This window comes from Schistocerca piceifrons, chromosome 2 (genome assembly GCF_021461385.2).
Source record: "Schistocerca piceifrons isolate TAMUIC-IGC-003096 chromosome 2, iqSchPice1.1, whole genome shotgun sequence".
Lineage (NCBI taxonomy): Eukaryota > Metazoa > Arthropoda > Insecta > Orthoptera > Acrididae > Schistocerca > Schistocerca piceifrons.
In genome coordinates, this window is record NC_060139.1 from 417,603,689 (window position 1) to 417,625,401 (window position 21,713).

At 44.4% G+C, this 21,713-nt stretch overlaps 1 protein-coding gene across 3 annotated transcripts in view; it reads left to right on the forward strand.

Annotated features, from left to right (window-relative positions):
• LOC124774992 (hemolymph lipopolysaccharide-binding protein-like) overlaps positions 1-9,913 on the forward strand; it is a 44,304-nt gene extending 34,391 nt beyond the window's left edge. For all 3 annotated transcript variants that reach the window (XM_047249741.1, XM_047249742.1, XM_047249740.1), the window contains one exon: positions 9,592-9,913. In XM_047249741.1, the coding sequence (XP_047105697.1) occupies positions 9,592-9,755 (164 nt within the window). In that variant the 3' untranslated portion in view covers positions 9,756-9,913. The remainder of the gene's footprint in view (positions 1-9,591) is intronic.
• The last annotated feature ends 11,800 nt before the right edge of the window (positions 9,914-21,713 follow it).

Sequence of the window (21,713 nt, forward strand, 5' to 3'; positions counted from 1 at the left end):
ACGTTGGCGCATTTTAAAATTATGACGATGCGGTCTGATACCCTGAAGAATTTTATTGAAGAAGACAACGGCCGCGGAAGCCTACGCTTACAGTCAAGCTGATGGTTTACTACTATGATGTGAAACCATATATCCCTCTTCTGATGCAGTGCTGGAAGTTTGGGCATATGTCTTCTCCCAGTATTACCAGTGTCACACGTCGCGATTGTAGACGTCCTTCACATCCCAATATTCCATGTGCCCCGTCTCCCATCTGTGTTAACTGCAGAGAGCTTCATTCACCTTGCTTGCCAGACTGCAGGATTTTACAGAAAGAGAGGAAAATCATGGAACACAAGACGCTGGACCCACTGGCCTACACCGAGGCTAGGAGGAAACATGAGAGGCTCCATCCTGTGCATATGACCTCCACTTATGCCGCCGCTACGACAATGGTTCTAGCAGCTTCCATTCTGCCATGTGCAGTTGGCTCTAAGAGCCATCAGACTCAATCAGACCCTTGATGGTGGGGAGCACTTCCCTCCCTGTGGCTCCTGAACTACCTACCACAGGAGCCACTCGCCCCCGCCCCCCCAAACAATCAGGGACATCAGTCCCCACTTCTCAGCCAGAGAAGCCATTCCCAGGTTCCTACCAGTGGCAGACACCTGCCAGTGACTGAAGCAACCACACCAAGCTGGTGATAGGGCTTCATTGTCCTCCTCAGTCTCTGAGACTGACTCAGGAGCCCTCCCAGCCAATGAAACTAAAGAAGCAGTGAGAGAAAACCAAAAGGAAGAATACCTCCAAGAACCCAGACCTTGTAGTGGCACCCATACCAATGCTCCCTACAAGTTCTGCATCTGAGGATGAAGTCGAGGTTCTGGCATCCGCTGAGCACCTAGATCTCTCTGTGCCCTCAGACACAACAGATGTCGATCGCACAGGCACTCAGGCGGTGGCAGCAGATGACCCTGAGGCGTAAACTGCCTCATTGAGCGTTTCATGCCTTCCCTGCCTCACGATAACGTCATCCTGCAGTAGAGTTGCTGCGGTTATTTTCACCACCTGGCTGAGCTATGGTAGTTGGTAATCTTTAGACCTGCTTTCTGCATTGACCTCCAGGAAACATGGTTCCTAGCAATGTGGACCCTTGCCCTTCACGGCTACAGGGTATATTACAGGAACCCTAGCGAATATAATAGAGTGTCAGGTGGAGTATGCGTCTATGTCCTGAACTTGGTATGTGGTGTCCCTTCAGACTCCTCTTGAAGCTGTGGCTGTCAGTGTACAGATGACACCTGAAATAACTGTCTGCAATATATATCTTCCTCCAGATGGTGCAGTACCCCTGAACGTATTGGCTGCACTGATTCTTCAAATCCCTATACCTTTCCTACTTTTGGGAGATTTTAACGCCCATACCCCCTTGTGGGGTGGCACTGTGCTTACTGGCAGAGGCAGGGATGTCGAAACTTTACTCAGTCCGACCACTGCCTCTTAAATACTGGGCACCCTATAATTTTCAGTGTGGCTCACGGCACTTACTCGGCCGTTGATTTACCCCTCTGCAGCCCAGGACTTCTTCCACCTGTCCACTGGAGCGCACATGACGACTTGTGTGGTAGTGACCACTTCACCATCTTCCTGTCACTTCCCCAGCGTCATGCACATGGACGCCTACCCAGATGGCTTTTCAACAAGGCAGACTGCGGAGCCTTCACCTCTGCTGTCACCGTTGAATCTCCCCCACATGGTGCAATCGATGTTGTGGTTGAGCAGGTCACTACAACGATCGTTTCTGCGGCGGAAAAGGCGATCCCTCGTTATTTTGGATGCCCCCAGCGAAAGTCAGTACCTTGACGGTCGCCGAAAGACGCTGAGGCAATTAAGGAGCGTCGGCGAGCTCTACAGCGGCATAAGCGGCACCCTTCCCTACAGCAGCTAATAGCCTTTAAACGGCTCCGTGTCCGCGTTCGCCAGCTTATAAAAACACGGAAACAGGAGTGTTTGGAGAGGTATGTCTTGACCATAGGATGCCATGCGTCACCTTCCTAAGTCTGGATGAAGATCGGACGTGTTTCTGGGTACCAGACCCTAACAGGTGTCACCGACGTAAAAGCGATTGCCGAGCACTATGCTCGATCCTCTGCATCGGAGAATTACCCCCCCACCCCCACCCCACCCCAGCCTTTCGCACTCTCAAATGGCGGATGGAAGGAAGGGAAAGTCCTCTTGTTCACTATACGACACAGTGAAACCTATAAAGCCCCTTTTACAGAGTGGGAGCTCCTCAGTGCCCTTGCATATTGCCCCCACACACCTCCTGGGCCAGATCGAATCCACAATCAGATGATTAAGCATCTCTCGTCTGACTAGAAGCGACATCTCCTCGTCATCTTCAACCGGATCGGGTGTGATAGCGTCTTTCCATCGCAATGGTGGGAGAGCACCATCATACCAGTGCTCAAACCCGGAAAAAAACTCGCTTGTTTGGATAGCTATCGGCCCATCAGCCTCACCAACGTTCTTTGTAAGCTGCTAGAACGTATGGTGTGTCAGCGGTTGGGTTGGTTCGGGTCCTGGAGTCACGTGGCCTACTGGCTCCATGCCAGGACGGTTTCCGCCAGGGTCGCTCTACCACTGCACTGATGATCTCGTGTCCCTCGTGTCGGCCATCCAAAGAGCCTTTTCCCGATGCCAATACCTTGTTGCCGTCTTTTTTGATTTACGAAAACAACACCCTTTTTTTTTACGAAAAACTTACGACGCGACCTGGCGACATCATATCCTTGCCACATTGTATGAGTGGGGTCTCCGGGGCCAGCTCCCGATTTTTATCCAAAATTTCCTGTCGCTCCGTACTTTCCATGTCCAGGTGAAGCCTTCCATAGTTCACCCCATATCCAGGAGACTGGAGTCCCGCAGGGTTCTGTATTCATGGTATCTCTATTTTATTGGCTATTAACGGCCTAGCAGCAGCTGTAGGGCCGTCCGTCTCACCTTCTCTGTATGCAGACGACTTCTGCGTTTCGTACTGCTGCTCCAGTACTGGTGTTGCTGAGCGGCGCCTAGGCAGCCGCAAAGTCGTGTTTTATGCACTTCTGTCGGCGTCGTACCGTTCATCCGGAACCAGAACTTTACCTTAATGACGATCCACTCACTGTAGTGGAGACATATCGATTCTCAGGATGGTTTTCGACGCCTTCTTGACTTGGCTTCCTCACCTTCGTCAGCTTAAGCACTCAATGCACTCTGCTGCCTGAGCAACACCAACTGGAGTGCAGATCGCTCTACGCTGCTGCAGCTCTACAGAGCCTTGACTATGGGAGTCTGGTTTATGGTTCGGCGGCGCTCTCAGCATTGCGTTTACTCGACCCAGTGCACCACTGTGGCGTTAGACTAGCGACGGTAGCTTTTAGGACGAGTCTGGTGACGAGAGTCCTCATTGAAGGTTAAGCGTGCACAACTGCTCGCCAGTTACATTACACACGTTCGTAGTTCTCCTGCGCATTCGAATTACCGTCTCCTTTTCCCTCCCACGGCTGTTCATCTCCCGCATCTGCGGCCCAGGTCAGGCCTTACAATTGCCGTTCGCGTCCTGTTCCTACTATCCGAACGGGAGTCGTTGCCTTTACTACCTATACTCGAGGTCCACTCACGTGCACCTCCATGGTGTACACTAGGCAGCGGCTTCGCCTGGACCTTTCACATGGCCCTAAGGACTAAGTTAACCCCGCGAGTCTCCGCTGTCACTTCCTCTCGATTCTTGATATGTACCGATGCCATGAAGTGGTTTACACCGACGGCTCGATGGCTGATGGTCACGTAGGCTTCGCTTATGTCCATTGAGGACACTTTGAACGGTATTCCTTTGCTCGATGGCTTCAATGTTTTCACTGGGGGTGTCCGGATACTTTTGATCACATAGTGTACGTGCCGTGTGTAAGACTTAACCCTAATTTGTCTATATGGTAGCTTCTCGCTGTCGTCGGCGGACATCCGGTGTATTGCAGAAAGGGATCAGCCCTAGTCTGGAAATATTTTTACAAAGTGACGTAATAATGAAGTACAATGCTTAATATGGTTTGAACGATTAAAGGTATGCCTGACATTTCTGTGAAATAGTAGAAGAGGAAGGAAACTGTGATAACAGTAATAAATAAAAAAACTGACTACATTCATAGTATACAATAAAAATAGAAAGTACCTAATCCCTGCGTGTGGCTAAATAATATGCTTTTATCTGCTTATAGTCCTTGAGAACGGTAAAATTAAGACTAAAAATAAAGTTCTTCAACCTCAGTTTTCACTCTTTAGCACTAAATATTGGCAAGGTCAAACAGTGGTATAGTCCCCGAAATGACTTTTAAGCAGAGTTTCAGTAACTTAGAATCAAGAGGAGAATACTAGTGATTTTTTGTAGTATTCAAACACTTATTACTTTTAGATTAAAGCAGCGAACGATAGACGAACTAAGTTTTATTGACCTTTTCATTTCATATTTTTTGTCTATGTGTCTTGAAACTGAAGGAGTGAAAATTTGTGAATCTCTGTTCGATTTCCGCATTTATTACAGGAAATAATAGGAATATGAACCGTAAATCTGTTATTACAGAAACTGATTATTCTGAGCAGGTTAAACTTGCATGGAAGAAAAACGATATAACAGAAAACCGGTTGTCTCAGCGATAATCGTCATCCCTACAGTAAAGCTGACGCTTGTTAGCACGTAAACACGATTAGCTGTGGATAAGGTGGTGAAATAAGTGGTACATTGTATGCGAGTTCATGACCACCTCCAAACGCCGTGACCTATCTAGAGGAAGACCATGTGGGATGACGTCACTGTAATCGGCAACTGGAAGTGGAAGTGTTTGCACTAATTCTCGTTTACTTTCTTCAGGCCCAAAGCGAGAACTTTCCGTTTTTTTTATAAAGCGTAGAAGGCTGCTTATATCTTCTTGGAAAACTGGGCGAGGTGGTGCAGTGATTAGCACACTGGACTCGTATTCGGGAGGACGACGGTTCAATCCCGCGTCCGGCTATCCTGATTTAGGTTTTCCGTGATTTCCCAAAATCGCTCCTGGCTAATGACGCGATGGTTGCTTTGAAAGGGCACGACCGACTTCCTTCCCTTTTCTTCCCTAACCCGATGAGACCGATAACCTCGTTGTCTGGTCTCGTCCCCCAAACAACCCAACCCAAACCTTCTTAGAAATTTTCTGTCACATAATCAACCTAGTATAAATTTTCATCCATTATTTTAAGATACAAAGGGAACACCTTTTCATGTGTTTTTAGTGTAAGAGGAGTTGCTGATGCTTTCTTGCTAATTATTAATATGTGATCAGTACAGTTTATATTTTCATCCATTATTACACTTAGACAGAGTCGCCCTCTACCAAAACTGCGGTTCGGTACTTTTGGTACACTACCTAAAAGACGCAGTCAGTGGTAGGATTACCGGTCGTATTGGTAGCATTGATGGGGATAGAGACATAAATGACTGTGTAAGAGAGGAAATGGGAGCCGACGACTTCTCTTTTTTTTTTTTTTTTTTGCCCATAATTAGAGCTGCAGTTCTTGGGTGTCTGTCCATTGTGTATTTTATATCCTTAGAGACAATAAATTGAGTTTTATGAGCAACGACATTTGGTTGATCGCCCAACTTCTGTACTTTTATGTAACCAAAGCAGTTACTTTTGATGCAAGTACAATTTGCCTGCATATATATGTATATATATATATATATATATATATATATATATATATATATATATATATATATATACTCCTGGAAATTGAAATAAGAACACCGTGAATTCATTGTCCCAGGAAGGGGAAACTTTATTGACACATTCCTGGGGTCAGATACATCACATGATCACACTGACAGAACCACAGACACATAGACACAGGCAACAGAGCATGCACAATGTCGATACTAGTACAGTGTATATCCACCTTTCGCAGCAATGCAGGCTGCTATTCTCCCATGGAGACGATCGTAGAGATGCTGGATGTAGTCCTGTGGAACGGCTTGCTATGCCATTTCCACCTGGCGCCTCAGTTGGACCAGCGTTCGTGCTGGACGTGCAGACTGCGTGAGACGACGCTTCATCCAGTCCCAAACATGCTCAATGGGGGACAGATCCGGAGATCTTGCTGGCCAGGGTAGTTGACTTACACCTTCTAGAGCACGTTGGGTGGCACGGGATACATGCGGACGTGCATTGTCCTGTTGGAACAGCAAGTTCCCTTGCCGGTCTAGGAATGGTAGAACGATGGGTTCAATGACGGTTTGGATGTACCGTGCACTATTCAGTGTCCCCTCGACGATCACCACTGGTGTACGGCCAGTGTAGGAGATCGCTCCCCACACCATGATTCCGGGTGTTGGCCCTGTGTGCCTCGGTCGTATGCAGTCCTGATTGTGGCGCTCACCTGCACGGCGCCAAACACGCATACGACCATCATTGGCACCAAGGCAGAAGCGACTCTCATCGCTGAAGACGACACGTCTCCATTCGTTCCTCCATTCACGCCTGTCGCGACACCTCTCGAGGCGGGCTGCACGATGTTGGGGCGTGAGCGGAAGACGGCCTAACGGTGTGCGGGACCGTAGCCCAGCTTCATGGAGACGGTTGCGAATGGTCCTCGCCGATACCCCAGGAGCAACAGTGTCCCTAATTTGCTGGGAAGTGGCGGTGCGGTCCCCTACGGCACTGCGTAGGATCCTACGGTCTTGGCGTGCATCCGTGAGTTGCTGCGGTCCGGTCCCAGGTCGACGGGCACGTGCACCTTCCGCCGACCACTGGCGACAACATCGATGTACTGTGGAGACCTCACGCCCCACGTGTTGAGCAATTCGGCGGTACGTCCACCCGGCCCCCCGCATGCCCACTATACGCCCTCGCTCAAAGTCCGTCAACTGCACATACGGTTCACGTCCACGCTGTCGCGGCATGCTACCAGTGTTAAAGACTGCGATGGAACTCCGTATGCCACGGCAAACTGGCTGACACTGACGGCGGCGGTGCACAAATGTTGCGCAGCTAGCGCCATTCGACGGCCAACACCGCGGTTCCTGGTGTGTCCGCTGTGCCGTGCGTGTGATCATTGCTTGTATAGCCCTCTCGCAGTGTCCGGAGCAAGTATGGTGGGTCTGACACACCGGTGTCAATGTGTTCTTTCTTCCATTTCCAGGAGTGTATATATATATATATATATATATATATATATATATATATATATATGTGTGTGTGTGTGTGTGTGTGTCGTTCTACCATCTACAAAATTTGTGCAAGCAAATTATACTTGTACCAAAAGTAACTGCTTTGGTTACATTATATATATGTATATATATATATATATATATATATATATATATATATATTATTTCGCACTAGGTAGAAGGTTCTCTATCATGATCAAATACAAGAGTTACCTTATTATTGATAAATGTGAAATTTGCTTATGAATAAGAGTAACATGTGTTATATAACTTTGACGATGTATTGAAGGGATGATTGACATACTGGGTGATCAAAAAGTCAGTATAACTTTCAATACTAAATAAATCACGGAATAATGTAGATAGACAGGTACAAATTGACACACATGCTTGGAATGACATGGGGTTTTACTAGAAAAAAAAAAATACAAACGTTCAAAAAATGTCCGACAGATGGCGCTTCAGCTGATCAGAATAGCAATAATTAGCATAACAAAGTAAGACAAAGCAAAGATGACGTTCTTTACAGGAAATGCTCAATATGTACACCATCATTCCTCAACAATAGCTGTAGTGGAGGAATAATGTTGTGAACAGCACTGTAAAGCATGTCCGGAGTTATGGTGAGGCATTGCCGTCGGATGTTGTCTTTTAGCATCCCTAGAGATGTCGGGCGATCACGATACACTTGTGACTTCAGGTAACCCCAAAGCCAATAATCGCACGGACTGAGGTATGGGGACCTGGGAGGCCAAGCATGACGAAAGTGGCGGCTGAGCACACGATCATCACCAAACGACGCTCGCAAGAGATCATTCACGCGTCTAGCAATACTTTGTTGTTTTTTTTTAGGTTCTAATAAAACACCATGTCATTCCAGGCATGTGTGTCAATTTTTACCTCTCTATCTACATTATTCCGTGGTTTATTAAGTTTTGAAATGTATACTGACTTTTTGATCACCCCGTATTTTTGTTTTGCTATTTTTTTCCTTTTTTCTTAGGAAACCGCGATTTCCAGTGCTATACGATAAATTTGTATGCTTCTCTTTATTTTTGCTACAGCCTCCTTATGTTTCATGTTACAGATCAAAAATTGTCGAATAAAATCGGAATTAAACATTGACAGTTTCTGTTTTGCTCTAAATACTGTTTATTTGTAAGTACCAGACAGAAGGATAATGAAGAACAAAAATGTTCCATATGTTACCTGGCCCTTAATATATCCTCACTCAGTTTCTAGACAGTTCATCGCTTCCAATTTTTAGGGTATTCTATAAATATACTGATTGCATAAGTAAAGAAAGCGATCGTTATGAGGTAACGCCCGACACTTATGCAACACACCTAACGTAAAGGTAACGTGGGTACGACCTTAACTAAGGAAACCTACTATGAAAGATACAGTAGTTTACGCTTACGTATGGTAGTCTACAGCAGCCTATGGTAAACTTTGCAACTCTGCTCGTAGACTCCTTGCTGAGGGGGAGATATTCATGTTTGTCCCAGTTAGGATTAAAGATTGCCAGGATTCTCGAAATTTCAGGCTAATGATCCTAGAATAACCGTCCTGGGCAGTTTGGGTTTTAGTCGGACTAAGCTTTCACCATAAAGGGTGATTCTTATTAACGTTTAAAAACCCCCGAAGTGGCATAGACGGCGCTGGGACAAGTAATTTAAGATAAGACCCTGGGGGCTTCGCAAATGTCGGGAAATACCCCAAAACTGGATGACAAACGTTGAACGTGTGACGTCACCGAATGACGTAACCGGACGCATTTGGAGCGGTTGGATTTGTCGATGGAAAGGGGCTAGTGCTACACATCGCTCCGCTAAGGAATTCTGTTTCCGTAAATGTAAAGCGATTCATCGCAGTCTTGTATTACCGCGACTACTACCGTGTCACATAGGATAATGAAAGAACGGAAATAGAGTACCCTAGCGAAGCGATATGCAGCACTGCCCCTACGGTGGAGAATAGGATCGACAGGATCTACCGCTGCATGTGCCATCTGATGAAGCCACATTTTAGACATGGTATTTCCCGACATTTTGTGGCCCCATTGTCTTATATGAAAACAATTGTCTCATAATCATCTACACCAGTTGGGGTTTCTTAAAAGTCAATATGAATCACTTCGTATGTTCTATACCGACCTTATTTACACCGATGAGTATTGGCTTTGCCGATAGCTGGTACCAAGTCGACTAAATGATAGCTGGAGGTTATCGGCAAACCTGTTGTACACACAGTAGAACAGGGGAGATGTTGGGACCTAATATCGATACCTGTGGGATACATGCCGCTAGATGTTTTCATTGTGACTACGCGGCCAGTGCGGCGAGCCGTTAGGAGTGACGCTTGTGTGCCCGCAGGCGGCCTGCTGGAGGACACGGGCTACGTGCGCTGGATGCCGGGCCAGCCGGACAACGCGCACCACCTGGGCGAGAACTGCGTGACGGTGAGCCGCGACGGCGCCTTCAACGACGTGCCCTGCTCCACGCCGCTGCCCTACGTCTGCGAGCATGACTCCTACTAGCTGCGCGCCCCAAACTCAAAACTGCTTCCTGTGCAATCTGCTGAAACGACTACGACGTGTGTAAAATTTTTTAGAACAAAATCGCAGCTACCTGCAATAGCCTGAAATGCATTAACGTATCTTCCATATTTATGTCAGTCAATATATTTTACTATATACATGTGGGGTTTCATCATTATTTCCATTGTCAGATGTCTTCCTGTATTGTGTTCAAAAAATGCTTCAAATGGCTCTAAGCACTGTGGGAGGTCATCAGTCGCCTAGACTTAAAGCTACTTCTACCTCACGAACCTAAAGACATCACACACATCTATGCCCGAGGCAGGATTCGAACTTGCGACAGTAGTAGCAGCGCGGTTGTGGACTGAAGCGCCTAGAACCGCTTGGGCACATCGCCCGGCCCTGTCTTGTGTCATTCATTTCATCACTGCTCCGTTGCAAATATGAGGGAAATAAATATTATCTGCGGCGTTGAGAAACAACTGAAACACGTCGTCCGCAAAACTACCGTCCAATATAATTGACAACCAACAGCTGTATTATTTTTTTGAACATATTGTATGTTCAACCATAACAGAATCATCTCTTCCAAGACACCAGCACAGATTTCGGAAACGCTGATCGTACGAAACACATCAGTTACGTGGAAGCAATATTTATATTTCTTGACTTCCGAAAAGCACTTAATCTGTAACTGTACTCAGTATCCAAAGTGACATCGTATGGGCCACAAGCGAATTTTGCGACTGTATTGAGCAGTTCTGGCAGGGAGGTCACGGCACGTTATCTTGGATGGAGAGTTATCGACGGATGTAGAAGTGACTTAAGGTGTGCCTCAGAGGAGCCAACTGCGACACTTGTTGTCCAGGCTGTATATTAATGAAAAGACAATATTGAAAGAACCTAAGACTGTTTCTAGATCATGTATCCATAACTAACTGACAAATCCTCCATTGCCCGGATATTTATTTTGCCAATTTTCTGTCAGATTTGGAAAAAGAATGAACCGCCTTTATAGCGTAGTATAATTTTCATATATTCTTGAAAACACTTTTGAAACTATGAATCTGTCGTACAAACAAATGCGCATGCTATATAGATGCATAAGAGCAGCTGCTTCGAATATGTACAATTTGATTTTGTAAACGTCACTATGGCAACACCACTTCATAGCTTTAGGGACGTCTAGTGTTTTCGCCTACAGCAGTTTGCGCTTCGCATTCGAAAATTCTTAAAAGCGCTGACAGGTGTCAGGGATTTCCTTAAGATGATTGTAGGAGTGTCTTAGTAGTGAAGAGTAAGCGAATTAAAACTTGATGCATGATGCGGCAATTTTTCACACATCTCGTTGTTTATGTTCCTGTGAATTATTATGGGTGGAGGTTACACTAAACAACCGAACTAGGTTAATAATTGGCTCCTTTTACCGACCTCCCGACTCAGCAGCATTAGTGGCAGAACAACTGAGAGAAAATTTGGAATACATTTCACATAAATTTTCTCAGCATGTTATAGTCTTAGGTGGAGATTTCAATTTACCAGATATAGACTGGGACACTCAGATGTTTAGGACGGGTGGTAGGGACAGAGCATCGAGTGACATTATACTGAGTGCACTATCCGAAAATTACCTCGAGCAATTAAACAGAGAACCGACTCGTGGAGATAACATCTTGGACCTACTGATAACAAACAGACCCGAACTTTTCGAATCTGTATGTACAGAACAGGGAATCAGTGATCATAAGGCCGTTGCAGCATCCCTGAATATGGAAGTTAATAGGAATATAAAAAAAGGGAGGAAGGTTTATCTGTTTAGCAAGAGTAATAGAAGGCAGATTTCAGACTACCTAACAGATCAAAACGAAAATTTCTGTTCCGACACTGACAATGTTGAGTGTTTATGGAAAAAGTTCAAGGCAATCGTAAAATGCGTTTTAGACAGGTACGTGCCGAGTAAAACTGTGAGGGACGGGAAAAACCCACCGTGGTACAACAACAAAGTTAGGAAACTACTGCGAAAGCAAAGAGAGCTCCACTCCAAGTTTAAACGCAGCCAAAACCTCTCAGACAAACTGAAGCTAAACGATGTCAAAGTTAGCGTAAGGAGGGCTATGCGTGAAGCGTTCATTGAATTCGAAAGTAAAATTCTATGTACCGACTTGACAGAAAATCCTAGGAAGTTCTGGTCTTACGTTAAATCAGTAAGTGGCTCGAAACAGCATATCCAGACACTACGGGATGATGATGGCATTGAAACAGAGGATGACACGCGTAAAGCTGAAATACTAAACACCTTTTTCCAAAGCTGTTTCACAGAGGAAGACCGCACTGCAGTTCCTTCTCTAAATCCTCGCACAAACGAAAAAATGGCTGACATCGAAATAAGTGTCCAAGGAATAGAAAAGCAACTGGAATCACTCAATAGAGGAAAGTCCACTGGACCTGACGGGATACCAGTTCGATTCTACACAGAGTACGCGAAAGAACTTGCCCCCCTTCTAACAGCCGTGTACCGCAAGTCTCTAGAGGAACGGAGGGTTCCAAATGATTGGAAAAGAGCACAGATAGTCCCAGTCTTCAAGAAGGGTCGTCGAGCAGATGCGCAAAACTATAGACCTATATCTCTTACGTCGATCTCTTGTAGAATTTTAGAACATGTTTTTTGCTCGCGTATCATGTCATTTCTGGAAACCCAGAATCTACTATGTGGGAATCAACATGGATTCCGGAAACAGCGATCGTGTGAGACCCAACTCGCCTTATTTGTTCATGAGAAAATATTAGATACAGGCTCCCAGGTAGATGCTATTTTTCTTGACTTCCGGAAGGCGTTCGATACAGTTCCGCACTGTCGCCTGATAAACAAAGTAAGAGCCTACGGAATATCAGACCAGCTGTGTGGCTGAATTGAAGAGTTTTTAGCAAACAGAACACAGCATGTTGTTATCAATGGAGAGACGTCTACAGACGTTAAAGTAACCTCTGGCGTCCCACAGGGGAGTGTTATGGGACCATTGCTTTTCACAATATATATAAATGACTTAGTAGATAGTGTCGGAAGTTCCATGCGGCTTTTCGCGGATGATGCTGTAGTATACAGAGAAGTTGCTGCATTAGAAAATTGTAGCGAAATGCAGGAAGATCTGCAGCGGATAGGCACTTGGTGCAGGGAGTGGCAACTGACCCTTAACATAGACAAATGTAATGTATTGCGAATACATAGAAAGAAGGATCCTTTATTGTATGATTATATGATAGCGGAACAAACACTGGTAGCAGTTACTTCTGTAAAATATCTGGGAGTATGCGTACGGAACGATTTGAAGTGGAATGATCATATAAAACTAATTGTTGGTAAGGCGGGTACCAGGTTGAGATTCATTGGGAGAGTGCTTAGAAAATGTAGTCCATCAACAAAGGAGGTGGCTTACAAAACACTCGTTCGACCTATACTTGAGTATTGCTCATCAGTGTGGGATCCGTACCAGGTCGGGTTGACGGAGGAGATAGAGAAGATCCAAAGAAGAGCGGCGCGTTTCGTCACTGGGTTATTTGGTAACCGTGATAGCGTTACGGAGATGTTTAATAAACTCAAGTGGCAGACTCTGCAAGAGAGGCGCTCTGCATCGCGGTGTAGCTTGCTCGCCAGGTTTCGAGAGGGTGCGTTTCTGGATGAGGTATCGAATATATTGCTTCCCCCTACTTATACTTCCCGAGGAGATCACGAATGTAAAATTAGAGAGATTAGAGCGCGCACGGAGGCTTTCAGACAGTCGTTCTTCCCGCGAACCATACGCGACTGGAACAGGAAAGGGAGGCAATGACAGTGGCACGTAAAGTGCCCTCCGCCACACACCGTTGGGTGGCTTGCGGAGTATCAATGTAGATGTAGATGTAGATGTATGTCGTCGTATCTCTTGACATAAGCGTCGTGCAACGTTATACAGGGTGAACATTAATGAAACCGACAAACTGCAGGGACGGATTCCTGACTGGAAAAGGAACAAAAGGTCGAGTGAACATGTGTCCGGAAGAGGGTGGTGTACGTGCAATGACAACAAATTGTCTGGGAACACAGTACAGAGCTGCATTGTGTCCACGTCCCAACAGATGTTCAAAGTGGCCTCCATGGAATTGCAGGTGATAGAAATAGTAGCAGTTGTCATGCAGGATACAAAAAATCGTACTTTAGCTTACAGTGCGGTGGTAGGCTACTTGCCTGGAGCTTACACACACACACACACACACACACACACACACACACACACACACACATTTTTATAATATGAGTGGCTTAAGTACTATCTGAAAAAACTTAAAGAATATCAACTCATATCTTGATAATATTTCAAATTAATACAAAGACCGACGACTTTCTTTGAATTTTACAAACTGTAGAACCATGAACTTCAGAAAATGCGAAAGAATTCTTTGTACGTACGTAAAGCTTTACCTCACAGCTGTTCATGTTAGTGTCAAGTTAATGATTTGTGGACGCCACATTCGTTATCGCCATATCTCTAAACTTTCTTAGGATATTTAATTTTGATGATAAGGGTGCTTCAGCTGTAAGTACTTTACTTACAAGAACGACCGATTTCGCAGCATTTTAGTTGCCTCAATCGGTGTAATAATATCAGGTCATGTTGATCCAGCGTTCATAGAGAGAAATTTTCTGACTATGGACGCTGGGTCGTCCCATTACCTTCTTTCGATCATTAAATGGCTTGTTATTATTGCACCTGGTGATGCAGTCAAAATGCTGCGAAACCGGTCTTGCTTATAAATAAAGCACTTAAAACTGAAGCGGTCTTCAGAATGCTGTATCCAGGCTGTGTCTGCCCGGACAACATCTTCTTCGTTCTCATGATAGCCTCCTACCAATGAGTTTACAGTGATTTTTCATTAGGGAACCCTTTCCTATTGGGGTAAAATGAATAAATTTTTTTCGTATGTCGTTTGTTGGCAATTATAACTGAACCCAGTACCAGCCCAGTTAAAATCCCTCATCTTGTGGACACTGATTTTACGCAGCTTCCTCTCACCCTTATCCTTCTAGATCTAGTGCAACGACGGTTAGTCTAGAGGAGAAACAAACAAGAAACTTCCACCAGTATTTTAATCCTGTGAAAAATTCAGTCGCAACTGTATACAGAGTTATAAGCCTGTCGTCAGTCATATGATGATAGATAAGCAGTTTCATAGCGTCAGGGAATATTTACCGTTTGGGATGTAGGTATTTAGTGAACGAAACATATGTGATAGACCTTTAACTGTATTATCTTATTGCATTAGACTGAATTCATATTTGGAACAAAAAGCTTTATTATTTCCAATTAGCTGATTTTATCTGCTTGGACATTATCAAACAGGCCGGCCAGTGTGGCCGAGCGGTTCTAGGCGCTTCAGTCTGGAACCGCGTGACCGCTCCGGTCGCAGGTTTGAATCCTACCTCGGACATGGATGTGTGTGATGTCCGTAAGTTAGTTAGGTTCAAGTAGTTCTAAGTTCTATGGGACTGATGACCTCAGATGTTGAGTCTCATACTGCTCAGAGCCGTTTGAACCATTATCAAACAACGGTACTCAAAGTATATAAGCGCCCATTTGTGAGACGCATTTAATGCTCCGCAAAGCAGTGTGGAATATCTCTACACTTAACGGTATACGCGTATTACCACCAAATTTGTCCGCCCCCGGTAGCTGAGTGGTCAGCTCGAAAAAAGGCCAATCCTAAGGGTCCGGGTTCGATTCCCGGCTGGGTCAGAGATCTCCGCTCAGGGACTGGGTGTTGTGTTGTCCTAATCATCATCATTTCATCCCCATCGACGCGCAAGTCGCCGAAGTGCCGTCAAATCGAAAGACTTGCACCCGGCGAACGGGAGGCCCTAGTCACACGACATTTACATTTACCACCGAGTTGCGTGTCGTACTCACACAAATAAAATGTTTGATATCCATAACGAAAACGAGTAATCGACATTTGGAGTTAGTTACACATGATCAACGGTGACTGCGTTCAAAACATACTAGACAGACCCATTATAATGTAAAATATTGTGCGTGCTGACAGTTATTATTTCGACATAATTTTCTATTTTTATGCTCGGGTCCACATCACATTAAAGATTTTGAATGCTTTAATTTTTTCTCCGTCTTCCTACATTTATATTTGAAACAAACGACTTATATCACTCGCAGACAGCTAATTTGTCTCCCTTCATTAAAAAAGAAACAAATAATTTGTTGTAAGTGTTAATTTTTAGACGTACTCCATGAGTCACACAGGAGAGTGGGGTAAAACAGTATCGATGCTATTAACGTAACTCAACGAACGGGAAAAACATTGCAGATTCAGAACTAAACGACGGCCAGTTCCGAACCCGTTTTTATATAATGCATTGTTGTCAGTCAGTGTGCCTGTACAACAGACCACTTCTACGATGATGTGCTCCAATGATTCGAAGCTTACTGCGCTCATATTGAGTTCCTTTCTTTAATTTTAGTCGGTCCATAATGACAATCTTCTGAAGATTGACGATATAAGTTAAATTAGTACTCTGATGACAATTTGCATGTAATCATTGACTGAAATTAAACAAATATAGTCTGTACTGAGCCTTTAGAGCTAATGAACGTAGATTGTAACGCTAATAATAAAATCCGTGAACTTCCCATAGGCTTAAAGGAAAATTGTGCTTATAATCGATGTTTGTGTGCGAAAAATTTAATGCGTAATGCAGGACTGCGTAAGAGAAATGATACACGTTGCCAAATTTTGATATAAACCTGTGAGCAGCAAAATGGCACACTGATTTGTACAGTGATGATTAATAGGTTAAAACGTCCCGAAGTTGATATCGTGGTTCTGGTTTTCGTTTTTAGCCCAGTTTACTTGTAAACTGGGAGATTGTTGCACCACAGAGATGGTGATAAAAAACAGGAATTATCGATCGGATGTTTCCGCATTCACTGACAGTGGCTATAAAGTGATTAAGGCCCTAGACTGGCGATCAGGAGGAGTGAGGTTGAAGTACTCGTCCGGAAATCCCGCTCCAAGTTTTGCCGTGGATTCCTTGCATCGATTAAGACGAATCGTATGATAGTTCTTCTGATGGTTCTTCTTAAAAAGACACTGCGGGTTTCCTTTCCCAAAATTAATTACTCAAACCTGCTTCATGCCTCTCATTATTTTGTCTTCGCCGGGACGTTACACTCTGACGCTTCTTTTCCCTCCCTTTGCAGGTGTCAGTGTCATAATTTAATTAGAACAGTTGGTAAAAAGCGGTTTCCCAACGATCGGTATCAAGGGGCGTTGCATACAGCAGCGTTGGGAAAGATCGAACACCTAGAAAGACACAGGTGAAGTCAGAACCAAAGGAGTATCTCTGAGAGTCTGTTCTGAATTAGTTGTCTAGTACGAGCTGTACCTGTCGATCATCATCGACCCTCTGACAAACTCTGATCACCTTTAAGAGCGGGCGTGGTACTATGATCATCTAATAAAATGTAAGACGACTACCAGAAAGTAACAAAGATATGACGGCTAATAGCTGATCCTCCAGTCAGAATCAGCTAGAGTCTATGCATCTGAGATGTCCAAAGGAACTTACCAAATCAGAGCTAGCACTGGTGGAGCGAACAACGAGCGTATGGTGTTCGCAGGTTCCATTACTACAGTGCAAAGGTGAAGTAAGGCCATGGATTACGTGGAAAAACCATGTGACATACTCAGCGATAACAGGTCCTGCAGACCACTCGCTGCTTCCACAAACTGCGTCCATTCTTCCCAGTTTTGTGCTCGGTTCCTCCAGGGGTCTTCAGTCCCCAGGAGTGCCACGTCTTTTACCAGATTATCCATTCAGCGCTGCCTTACTCGTCGTATGGGGTGTCTTGTGTTTGCTTTTCCCTCAAGGGCCTTCTTCACCTTTCTTGTTTCTGGTGTAGGGGCTACATGGCTGCCCACTGGGTTCTTTTGCTCTTCAGCTTCTGTAGAGTTGTTGGCTGTTGCATGAAGCAAAAGATATTCTCGTTCTTCCTCCACCTCTTTTCTCCTTTATCCAAGATCGGTTTCTATGTCTCCCTCATTACTCTTCTTTCAAAATAACAATAGTCTTTCCTTTACTCCTTTAGTCATGCTCCAGGATTTTGACCGTTCGCAGCTTCTGATCACTGTATTATAGATTCTCATCTTAGTGTTCGCTGATATTGATTTTGAGCTTAGCGTCTCCCTGAAGGAATACACGCATTTAATTCCCAAGACTATTCTTTCCTTGATGCCCATTTCTATGTCATTTTAAGTGGTAAGCCAAGATCCTAAGCATTTGAAATGCCAAACTCTCTTGAACCTTATGTCCTCAATGACACGAAATTCTTCTTGCTCTTGCCTTCTCCCTACTTGCACGAATTCCGTTGTGTCTTGATCCGCATTTAGACCAACTTTCTGAGTCTATATTTTTGTAGTACATTTCTTTCCACTCACGGTATTATTCATTTAATCGTACTACATTATCTGCATATGCGAGACCATACAAACTACCAGCCATCAGTATCGCAGCCCAATCCGGTTGCTTACTTTCCCTTACTATATTCTCTAAGATGACACTGAACAGAAAATATGCCATTGCATTAGACCTGCCTCAATCTCAAAAGTTTCTGAAGTGACCTCTCTGAAATTAACTTCTACCCTAAACCCATCCATACAAGTCTGCACCATTCTCACTAGCCTGTCATCGATTCTGAAGTCAGGCAGTGCATTTTATAGGCTATTGCTGTGGATGCTATCGTAAGGACGTAGAAATTTGACAAACACTGCTCCTCAAACAATTACCTTAAATGAAAATATGATCTCTTGTCGTTCGGTTTTTTGGAAAGCCAACTTGGTATTACTGCAAGTTGTTCTCTATGAATTGTTGTATTTTTATGAGGTTAATGATAAACAGTACCTTATAAATTACGTTCATCAAGCTGGTAACTCCGTAATTACCACGGTCCATTTTACTTCTCTTCTTGTACATCTGGCATATTAAGGTCAATTTCTATTCTCCTGGAAATGCCATTCTTCCACATCAACTGGGTCAGTTTGCACATGCCAAAGTACCAGCCCTCACCTCCCTGTCTGATTAATTCTCCGCTTGGGGCTTTGTTGTTTATGAGACTTTTGATTGCAATCTTCACATCTTCTTCAGCCACATCCCACTCTTCATGTTCCCTTTCCTCTGTGGTGTGTCAAGGTATCATTTCATTCATCTTTCTACAACTCTCTCCTTCTTGATTATCAAATTGCCATTCTTATCTCTAATGAAAGAGGTTGGGCCCAGAAATTACATTTCCAATTTTTGACGCAATGGAAAAATTGCCTTGAATTCTTGTTGTGGCTCTCCACTTCAACTTGTTTTAATAAACTTGTTAGATACATTCTCTTCTCTGTCCTCAGGATTCACTTCGTCTCCCGATCTTGAAAAAATGTTCCATTTACTGCTCATTCTCTCTGTCAGCCAGCCACTTCTCCCTGATTTTCCTTCATTTTTCTGTAGCCTTCTGGCACTCCTCGTTGAACCATTTTACTTCTCCATTCTCTTCTTTATTCCTTATGTATTCCCTGCTAACTAAGCACGGTGAACCTTATTTTTTTGCACTTTCCTTCCAAATGGTTCTGAGCGCTATGGGACTTAACATCTATGGTCATCAGTCCTTTCCTTCCAACTAGGGCGCTACTTCCCCTGGTTGGAACGAGTGATTCGTGATTCAAGTTATGTTTACGTGTCACTTCGAAAACCTGTAGCTGAACTAACACCTCTCCGAAACGCCCTTTCATACAGCGTGTAAATTATCGGATATGGTCTTTTAGAGCTAATAACATTGAAGATCACTAGCTCCCTGATTCACCTTGATGAAGAACAGCAGTCACTGACTATACACTTTCATTTTGCGACTGGCCGAATCCATTCACACACCACGTTGAAACATGTTTGTTGAGGTCTCTATTATTTCGGCAACTATCAGAGCAACAGTACACACAGGTGGACAGACGTAACGTATTGTGTACGCTGTGCAGCGCGTCTGCATCCGCCCGTCGTCGGAGTGCGTGGTGAGAGCTTAGCGTCTAATCCGGCAGCTGTTGTGGGCCGCTCAGCCGAATGACTCCACTTCTAATCCCGCGCAGCGAGGACAACGTAGTCACAGCAGCTGCGGTACCGAACAGGACAGTGGCGCAGCACTGGCTAAAGGTTAGCAGCACACGGCGCGGTGAACCTGTCTGGAAATCGTGCTGTCACACCAGTAAAAACTCGAACCGGGGACGAGTTAAACATCTAAGCCGACGCTGCTGCAGCACGACAACAAACTGAACAACTCTCCAGTTACATGGAACTGTTTTTCTCGCCGAGTTGAAAATATAAATGGTTCAAGTGGCTCTGAGCACTATGGGACTTAACATCAGTGGTCATCAGTCCCCTAGAACTTAGAACTACTTCAACCTAACTAACCTAAGGACAGCACACACATCCATGCCCGAGGCAAAATTCGAACCTGCGACCGTAGCGGTCATGCGGTTCCAGACTGAAGCGCCTAGAACCATACTGCCACACCGGCCGACCATTGAAAATATAGGTTGTATCAAAAAGAACAGTCCGATTTGGCACGTCTGTATTTCTGAAACTAATAAACATGTACAATGAATTTTGTTTTTTGATGAACAGGAACCTCAAAAAGGTTTGTTTTTTTTTCTTAGCTCTTCACAGGTGTTCATTAGCCCCTCCCCCTTGAGATGCACGGCATATGTCAGTGACGTATTCAAATTCTTCCCACACTGCAGCGAGCATGTCTTGAGTTACAGCTACCAGAGCTGCTGTTACGCGATGTCTCAGTTCACTCACTGTTGCTGGTAGTGGAGGCACACAGACAAGAGTCTTTAAAAAAACCCACAAGAAATAATCACTGTCAAGTCCGCTGACCTTTTAGACCAGTAATGCAAGGCTGAATCATTTGGTCCAGTGCGACGGATCCATCGTTCAGTAATCCTATGAATTAAAAATTTCCCCACTTCCAGATGCCAGTGTGCTGTTGGTAAATGAAGTCCTTCGAATCGGTCTGTAACGGTGAAAAAAGATATATCTCAAGTATATCGAGATATGTGCTTCCCGTAACAGTTGAAACGTCCCCTAAACGTCGTCTTATGAACAATTATACATGACTGTGCTTAAAGTGACACACAATATTTTTTTTTTTTTAGCGCAACGCAGTCTAACTTTCAAAAATCCCTACAAAAGAATGGCCCTGACTAACATTTACCTATACGTTTCACAAATCACTTACCTCACAAAAATCTTGGTTACTAGAACTACTGCAATATAGCGAGTGCCACTACTGCCAGCTAAATAAAAGATTCAAACTACGGAAGGCACTAACTACTGATAGGCATAGTTAGCAAACGAAAGATTTTGATAGAGAAGAAACAATGTATTTACCTTAATAGTGTTCAAAGGTCATAATATATATAGCAGTTCATGACAGCCAGTCATACAAATTTCAAAACTCCGCCATTTCTCTCCCCACATCCACCACTGCTGGCGGCTCACCTCCAACTGCGCAACGCTACGCGCTGTTAACATCCAGCTGCCCAACACCACAATGGCAGACAACAATGCACACTAGCCACAGACTGCACACAGCACAGCCAGTGATTCTCATACAGAGCGCTACGTGGCGTTACCAATAAGAAAACCTAAACAGCCTACCTACATAGCCCCCATGCTCCCCAAAAAAATTTTACAAATTTTTTTGGGCACTGGCCAATACATATTTGCTACAAAATTTTTTACAATTACAGTAACAAAGAAATCAAATGCACACACTTACTGTTACTAAGTTGGTCAAATGCTAAAATTTTTTTACAGTCCATAAAGATAGTTCTGATCATTCATCACAGTAAAACTGCCGTTTCTTTTCTCAAAGT